Genomic DNA, 10,000 nt, shown 5'->3' with positions numbered 1-10,000 from the left:
TTCATCCATAAGAACACCAGAGCAATGTCTTGCAAGCAACCAGACTTCAAAAGATATTATTACCAATGAAATGATGAAGTGCAAATCCCCATTTCTTTTTTATTTTTTATTTTTGTATTTATTATTTTTTTTTTATTATTATTTTTTTTTTAATACTTTACTTTACTTTACTTTACTTTACTTTACCTATGCATCCCCAACCACACGCATCTACGAGAAGAGTTGTTCGATTGCCCGATCCATGTCCCAGTTGCACGATGATAATGCAACAAGGGCCTGCTGCTCCCCTACTCCCAAGTCCATCAAACATCGAACCTTGTTGGCGAAGTCGCTGTTTCCTCTGGGAGCTGGGAGGAAATCATGCAAAAATTAGTAACTTGTACAGGATTAGTAAGGTACATGCTGAAATCTGGAGCTGAAATTCTTAAGTGCTCAGTAATTGTATTCAACAAGGTGTAAAAATAGATGGAAATAAGATGGTTGCAGCAATAATTAATTCAACAATGATGAAGCACTATCACTATTATCATCACTTTTGCTACTGCTGTTGTCAGCATTATTTTCATAGTCCTTATTACAATCATTATCATTATCACTGTCATAATTAACATCATCCCTTTCATCATAATCGTTATCATAACCCTTATTAGAGTCATTATTATTATCATATCATGATTATCATCCTTCTTATCATGATCATTAACATTATCATCAGGAACATTATTATCATTATTATGATCATTTTTACTGTCATCATCATCAATGTTACTACTATTTGTATTATCATTATCATCATCATCTTCATTATAAATATCATAAACATCAACATCATAATTATTATCATTATCATTAATATTATTATCATCTGCTATTATTACTATTATCATTATCATCATTATTATTACTATTATTATTATTAGCAGTAGTAGTAGTTATATAATAATTATCATTATAACCACTATCATTCTTATTATTATCATTATCATTACCTTTTTTATTATTACTGTAATTATCATTATTATTATTTTTTTTTATTATTATAATTATAATTATAATTATAATTATTATTATTATTATTATTATTATTATTATTATCATTATTATTATTATCATTATTATTATTATTATTATTATTATTATTATTATTATTATTATTATTATTATTATTATTATTATTATTATTATTATTATTATTATTATTATTATTATCATTTTCATTATTATTACTATCATTATCATTATTATTATTATTATTATCACCATTATTTTATCATTATCATCATTACTATTACCAGTATTCTCGGTATCACCAGAATTATCATAATCATTATCATTATCATGATCATTACAATAATCATTATTACCATTATCATTATTATTACTATAATCATTATCATTACCATTTTTGTCATTATTACTGTCACTCTCATCCTTACCCTTAACAGTACCCTTATGCTCATTCTCATCCTAAATCTCATTATCATTATCACTGTCATTGTCAATGCCACTGTTATTAATGCTTTTGTTGTTGTTATTGTCATTTTTAATATTATTACCATGATCTTTATCATTATCATTGGCACTGTCACTGTGATTGCTATTTTTATTATCACCATAATCATCATCATTATTATCATTATTTATCATATTCGTGCCATCACCAACACGGTCTTTGACAAACTACTTGGTGTTATGTTGACATCATGTAGTTGACTGGGCCTTTATATTGGGGTGGCTGCCCAGTGATCCTTCCCAAGGGTAGTAGTTGTTTAGGTAATCATTATTGGAGATTTTCAACCCACCATCATATCTATGATTCACCCACTACCATATCTAGGTTTGACTTACTCAATATACACAAATCTGCATGCGTGCTCATTATTATCATCATATTATAATATTATCATATCAGTACTATTATCATTATTATCATCATCATCATCATCATTATTGTCATTGTTAATATTATTACCATAATCATTATTATTATCATTGTCACTGATAATGATACATTATATTCATCATTTTCTTTGAAAAAGTCCCAAACACATTTACCACATAAAATCTTCCTTCAAGTGTAGCACTGCTAAAAAAAAAAAAGGGATGCTTACCTCCTGCATGAACATGTGACCAATACTGAGCTGTTTGAAGAAAAAGTGGGTGATTCTCTTTAAATTGTCTCGCCACAACAGCATCCTGAGGATCATCTGGCTCTGCAGCGGCTAGTAATGCTTGCAAGGAGAGTAGGACTGTCCGTAGAGTCATTGCTGCTGCCCTGGAATCAGTACTGTTAGCTTAATACATTACTTTTTTAATTGCATTATTCATATCATCACACAATAAAAATATATGTTATCTATATCACCAAGTATACATTCACAGGTATGCACACATGTATGAGCACAAGAATACAGGTACACACCCAACCATGCAAACAGGGTACCATCCCTCATCCACACATTAAGACATTACATGTACAGACACAAACACACATATACTGAGATATAACAAGTACAAACACATGCAAAGAAACAAAAACACAAAGACACACAGACAGACAGAAAGACACACAGACAGACAGAAAGACACACACACACACACACACACACACACACACACACACACACACACACACACACACACACACACACACACACACACACACACACACACACACACACACATACACACACACACACACAAAAAAAAAAAAAAAAAAAAAAGGTAGGGTCTAAAACAGATTACAAAAATAGGTAAAAAAAAAAAAAAAAAAAAAAATCATTATACCAATAATTTCCTGTAATAAAAATAAATCACATAGAATAATACTTTAACCACATGCTGGCAGGGAAAATGGATAGAAAATGGGGAAAATGCTGTGCTCATTTCTCATATTTTTGTGAAATGTCTCTGCACATAGATGGCTCTGCTAGTGCTTAGCCACAAAGAAGTCAATTAGTAGATCTTGTAACCTTACCTAATTTCACCATTCCATGAATTGGTGGGAAAAATGTATTTTTTACTAATGCTATATATGGTGTTATATTCATTATAGAAATCATAACTACTTTAATGTTATAAGCATTGGTAACAGCAAAACAGCATAATGTAAATTATTTTCATAAATCAAGGAAAAGGTAAACAGGCGAGACAGGCAATACTCATAATTGGCTCATTGCTGACTTAGTACATGTGTAGCCATCTATGTGTAAAAACAATTAATAAAGTAAACTCACAGTGGGCATGGCATGTATGTACATACCATGCCCATTGGCATTGGGAGAAGCATAACACTTACCACTGGTCCTTAAGGATGTCAAGACAAATAGCCCCTGTTACTGAGGAAATGTTGGGATGCCAGATTTTTGTGACAAACTTTACCTGTTGAAAAAAAAAAATAAATAAATAAAAAAATAAAATAATATACAAACATATAGAAAAACATACATATCCTATGTCTTATTTAAAAAAAACTATGTGTGCTTGTGTGTGTATGTATGTATCTGTGTATATGTGCTTGTGTGTGTATGTATGTATCTGTGTATATGTGCATGTGTGTGTGTACATGTGTGTGTATGTGTGTGTGTGTGTGAGTGAGTGGGCATGCATGTGCTTGTGTGTGTACATATATTTGTACATTCACATATATATGTGTGTATATGTATATTAATAAATATATATATATACATACACATACATATATACACATACATACATATACATATATGCATATATATACATATATATACAGATATACAAATAAATATATACATACACATATATATAAGTATACATATATAAATATATACATATATATGCATATATACATATACATATCTACACATATCTATACATATCTATACATATATATGTATACATACACACACACACACACATATATATATACATATATATACATATATATATGTGTGTGTGTGTGTGTGTGTGTGTGTGTGTGTGTGTGTGTGTGTGTGTGTGTGTGTGTGTGTGTGTGTGTGTGTGTGTGTGTGTGTGTGTGTACATGCACACATGCACACATGCACACACACACACACACACACACACACACACACACACACACACACACACACACACACACACACACACACACACATATATATATTGTGTGTGTATGTGTGTGTGCATTTATACACATATTTGTATATATATGTATATATACGTATATATATGTATGTATATATATATATATATATATATATATATATATATATATATATATATATTGTGTGTGTGTGTGTATATGTATATATATATGTATATATATATATATATATATATATATATATATATATATATAGGTAGACAGACAGTCAGGCAGAAGAAAAGATAAATAGATAAATAGATAAAAAATGATAATGTTTAAAACAAGTAAATATGCTAAATATCATATGGTGCTATTGCAAAGTACTGTGGCAAAAGGGATAAAAAATGAGGTAATGAGTATAACAAAATTATTTTGATGTCAAAGGTCACAGAGCACCATAGAACAGCAAAAAGGGTAAAGAGGGGTAATACATAGAGTTAAGCAGGGATTAGTAAGGGGGGGAAGGGGTGAGGGCAATTAGATCAAATAGAGGGTATCTATGCATCTCAGGAAGGAAGAGGAATCTTGCATGAGCAGTGAATTGATCAGCAGGCAATTAGAGTAGAAATGGGTGTTAGATAAGTAGGAGAAGAACCCAGGGAATGAGACAAGGGACTAGGGGAAGGAGGTGAAGTGTCAGGAGAACAAACAGGAGTCAGGTGAGAATCCAGGAGGGAGTGGAAGGGATAACAGGGAAAGAATGGTGCAGATGGAGAAAGAGAGGATGAGGCGTGTTGGGAAAGAGTGGAGGAAGAGGGGTAGGGAAACATGATGAGGATGAAGTTGGATGTGGCAGCTATTTTGAATGTAGAGGGAATGAGGGTAGAGAGATTGGAGGGTGGATGAGGGTGAGGAGTGTTCTCTTGGGTCATGCTTAGGAAGTTTTGAGTTTCTGGAGGGGAGTTGGGTGGAGGGGGCTCAGAAATTAATTTTCTTTTATAAGGAGAAGAGAAGGCAGATGTCCAAGAAGCAGAGCAAGAGGTAGATGTAGGAAAAAATGTGGTAACAGGAGATATGTTGGAACATCTGGATTTAGAATAGCAAAAGAATTTGACTGGGAGAGATACTGAGAAATCTTGGGAAGAAAGGCAAGGAGTGTAGTGAAGGACAGCATTAAAATAGGGAGCAAAGAGAAAAACTTTGTCTGCATGGTTTGCCAGTGAGGTCAGGAAGGGTGGGAGTAGTAGAAGGACATGGACAGGAGGCGGTGTGGAATGAGGTAGTACTGGGGGGAGGAAAACAATAAGGACGAAGAGTAATAATAAGAAAGGAGGGGGGTAGAAAATGAAGAAGATTGTGTAGGAAGAGGAGATGGAGTGGAAGATGTTGGGTAAAAGGAAGGCAGGTATTCTGAAGGCTGAGTAATGACCTGGATGGATGATTCAGAATGAATCAACTTGACAGCAAGCATTGAGGAAGGGGTAGTAGTAGCAGTGATAAAATGAAATGAGAGAAGTCAATTTCAGAGAGGCTAGCTGATTGAAATTGGAAGCCTCAATGCCCCTAATAAGGGTTCAAAATCTTAATTTTTGGCCATGGTGAACCTGAAATATATGGGGAAGAGAAGCAGTCTACTCTTCAGGGTCCCCAAGAGGGGTCAGGACTAGATGATTAACCAAGAGAAAACCATGTCCATGGCTCGCTATGGCAGTTCAGGACTGACACAAAGCCAGCCTTTCCTCCTTTCATGACAGAATAAGAGATTGGAAAAGAGAAGGAAAAAAAGGAAAGGGGGGAAAAAAAGACCATGCAAAATTAGTTGAGGTGAGTGCTGAGGCCCAAGACAGGGATGATCCTCAACATTGAGCCTCAGTCTTTATCTCCTATGCACTTCTATGACAGGCATGAGATGGGAGGGGGGGGGGGGTGAAATAGATAAACAGATAAATAGATAGATAGCTACAGACATATAGACACATGCATATGCATCAATGCGTATATGTGTATAGAAAAATAGGTAGAAAGACAGACAGATAAATAGATTGATAGATAGATACAACCAGATGGACTGGCAGTTTTATATATTTGTACATATATGAATATATGTGTACACATTTGTAGATGAGGCACATGCATATGTGTATGTTTGTTTTTCTAAACATATTGACACAGCACACTAATTACCTTTGGAGGATTAAAAGGATATGTTTCTGGAACTTTGATTTCAAGGTGAAATGTTGCTCCCTCATAAGGTGTGTCTGGGGGCCCTGCTATTTCGCCTTTGAGTTCTCGGTAATCATCCCCAACTAATTCTACATTGATGGCGCACTTTTGTGCCTGTAAAGAGAATGTCTTTTGGTTGGTAAAAATGATGAGTTAAATTTTAATTAGCAATAATCACAGTCCTTCTATAACACATGTTTTATGGTTTTATCATTATGTTCAAGTCTGAGAGAAACTCTATTTATGCAGTTGTTTTCAAAAATGCATCTAATAAATCTTTCTTTGGCTGATTTTACTTCAAAATATGAGTACTTGAAGTCACCCTGTGTGTATGTGATTTCAAACTTGAAGAGACTTTGGACAAAGCTATAAATATTCAAACCAATTTTTATTTGCTGAGCACTATAAACTAGTCAGCAGATTAAGGAAACAAAAGAAGTCTAAGCTTTAATTTTCTTCTTTTCCTTCTCCTCCTTCTTCACCCTTATCTTCTCCTCCCTCCTCTTCTTCTGGATTTGTCAAATGCCATAGGCACCAGCAACTGTAAGTCTTTGAAATTATTACACCACTGGTATGATCTAAAAACCCACAGAAGTGATTTGAAAAAATACAGCATTCATTATTATCAGTTTCATCAATGTCATACAAGGTAACAATGCTTTTCAATACAAATAATGACTAGACTACATATTCATCCAACTGGGAAACAAAACATTCAAAGGCAAAGTTTGAAATTTGAAACTGATATGGTTTTCTTTCCGTTTTGTAACAGAAATTGCAAAATCATCTGCTTACAAATTAGAAAGCAATATGATTTTTTCTAATAATTCTATTATTGTTACCTTATCATTGTTGTTACTGACATTATGATTATTCAAATTTATTATGATCACTATTAGTAGTGGGTAATAATACTTTTAAAAAATAATAAAAAATCAAGGGAAAGGGGTAAATTCATGAGTTGCCTTGTCACTGACTCCTTGGTAACAATGTCCTTGTGGAGCATCTATATAAAGGTAAAATTAGGAATCTAAAATCATAGTGGACATGATGTGAGCATATGCCCTCCTGCAATCAAGGTTTAAAACATAAATATATCAAGCCTTCCCTAAAAGTATGCAATATTATACCATCTGACCTCTAATGGTTAAAATCGTGTCATTCTGAATAATTAAAAATAGTCTGGAATCCATAGTCACTCTATAAATGTGTATATAGCAACTACTTACACCAAATTATTTAAAAGTTGATCAGTTTTGTGCAAGTTACTGTATATGACATGTACATAGTAGTATTTATTTGCAAAAAAATATCTCAGATAAACTGTCTAACAAAATATGAAAAATATGGTCACTGTAGCTGTCAAGAATAGAACAATACCAACAGGAAAAGAAAATAGAGGTTCCAGCTATAATGAAAAGGAGGAAATAGGCATAACAGCTATAATGAACACACAAAACAACCCAACTGTGTACTAGCAAAAATAAATACAAAAAGTAAGGATTAGGCAACAATCTGCTTACCAAAGTCCAGCAAGGCGACGGGCTCTGTGTTATGGATTCCCGCAAAAACAAACATATATACATTTTCTGTCACAAGAGAGAAGTAGACTTCTGTGGCAATTCATTTTCAAATACAGGAAGAGTCCAAGCTCTATACTACCAAATCTCTATACACAGAGTCTACGAGCCTTTCTTCAAGAACAAAGTGCCGAGGGAATAGCATGATTTAGAGACTTTGATAGGCGATTGTGGCCTTACCTTTACACTGTGCAAACAATTTTTCAACCTAAATTAATTACTTTTAAGATTCAGTATAGATATATCTGGAATGAGTTAAAAAATAACAATAATAATAAATAATAACAATAACAATAACAATAATAATAATAATAATAATAATAATAATAATAATAATAATAATAATAATAATAATAATAATAATAACAATAACAACAGATAAAGACCTTCAATCATTAATAATATCAATCTTTGAATTTCTTTATCTGTTGCTATCTTAAAAAAATAAAGTAAAAAACACAAAACTAAATAAGCAAGAGGCAACTAAAACTAAAAACTGACAGGTCTACATCATACTCTATCTTTTAAGTCACATCAATCTGCAACTGGCAAGAAATATCAAAATGTTGAGGAAGTGCAATTCCTGGACAATGGGTTTATTATTTCTATTCAACCTGACAAACATAATGCACAAAGAATTAATGTAATAAGAAAGAATTCTTTCAGCTGCTCAAGTCTTGCATGAACTATTGTACAGAAACAAATTGATCAAAATCAGTGAACATTTCATTATAACAATTACTATAATGACTACAAAAAAAATAATAGTAAGTGATGGAGATTGTGTCAGCAATAACAATTATGGCAAAAAGAATTATAACAATGGCATTACCAAAAGAATAACAATAGGATATTATAATAACAAGAGTAACTGGATCGGTAACATTAACTGTAGTGCTATTGATATTGATAATGAAATTTATAATGATAATGATACCAGTAATAATAATCATATTAATGATATCAACAACAATAACAATAATGATAATAATAATAACAATAACAATAATAATAATAATAATAATAATAATAATAATAACGATAATGATACCAGTAATAATAATCATATTAATGATATCAACAACAATAACAATAATGATAATAATAATAACAATAACAATAACAATAACAATAATAATAATAATAATAATAATAACGATAATGATACCAGTAATAATAATCATATTAATGATATCAACAACAATAACAATAATGATAATAATAATAACAATAACAATAATAATAATAATAATAATAACAATAATAACAATGATAATATTGATAATAACAATAATGATAATAATAACAATAATGAAATAATTACAGAAATAATAATAATAAAAAAATAATAATGATAATAATAATAATAATAATAATAATGATAACAATGATAATACTGGTGATGGTGATGGTGATGGTGATGGTGATGGTGATGGTGGTGGTGGTGGTGGTGGTGGTGTATTTTAACAATATACTAACAATAAAAATAATGATAATAATATTAATAATAATAATAATAATAATAATAATAATAATGATTATAATTACTTTTACCATTATCACAACTATCATCAGCAGCATTATCAACATTATTATTATTTTATTATTAACTTTATTTTAATATCTATTATTATTAAAATTCTTATTATTATTCTAATTAATATTATTATTATTTTCTTTTATTATTATTATTATTATTATTATTATTATTATTATTATTATTATTATTATCATTATTATCATCATTACCATTATCATTACTTTTGCTATTTCTATTATTTTTATTCTTATTACCATTACTATTACTATCATTATCTATAATCTTATTTTAATTTCTATTTCATTATCATTAAAATCATTATTATTTCAAATAATATTACTATTATTACAATTACAATTACAATTACCATTATCATTATTATTATTATTACTATCACTATCACTATTACTCTTTCTATTACCATCATTATTTTTACCTTTATTTTTATCTTATTGTAATTATCATTAAAATCATTACAATCATCATCATCAACATTATTACCATAATTATTACTGTCATCTTTATCATTACTTTTATTACAATTATTATCATTATCATTATCATTATCATCATCATCATCATCATCATCATCATCATCATCATCATCATTAT

The 10,000-nt window shown here is 30.6% G+C and overlaps 1 protein-coding gene across 1 annotated transcript in view; it reads right to left on the bottom strand.

Annotated features, from left to right (window-relative positions):
- The window catches only part of LOC125043239 (ubiquitin-conjugating enzyme E2 K-like), a 14,012-nt gene that overhangs the window by 1,154 nt on the left and 2,858 nt on the right, over window positions 1–10,000 (bottom strand). The window contains exons 2-5 of the mRNA XM_047639249.1: window positions 6,230–6,382; window positions 3,299–3,381; window positions 2,112–2,275; window positions 1–347 (exon numbers count right to left, since the gene is read on the bottom strand). The exon at window positions 1–347 is cut by the window's left edge and continues 1,154 nt beyond it. Of these exons, the coding sequence (XP_047495205.1) occupies window positions 211–347; window positions 2,112–2,275; window positions 3,299–3,381; window positions 6,230–6,382 (537 nt within the window). The 3' untranslated portion in view covers window positions 1–210. The remainder of the gene's footprint in view (window positions 348–2,111; window positions 2,276–3,298; window positions 3,382–6,229; window positions 6,383–10,000) is intronic.

This window comes from Penaeus chinensis, chromosome 33 (assembly GCF_019202785.1).
Source record: "Penaeus chinensis breed Huanghai No. 1 chromosome 33, ASM1920278v2, whole genome shotgun sequence".
NCBI classification, from domain to species: domain Eukaryota; kingdom Metazoa; phylum Arthropoda; class Malacostraca; order Decapoda; family Penaeidae; genus Penaeus; species Penaeus chinensis.
The sequence above is the reverse complement of the archived record's forward strand: the minus strand, read 5'-3'. Positions and strand labels throughout refer to the sequence as shown.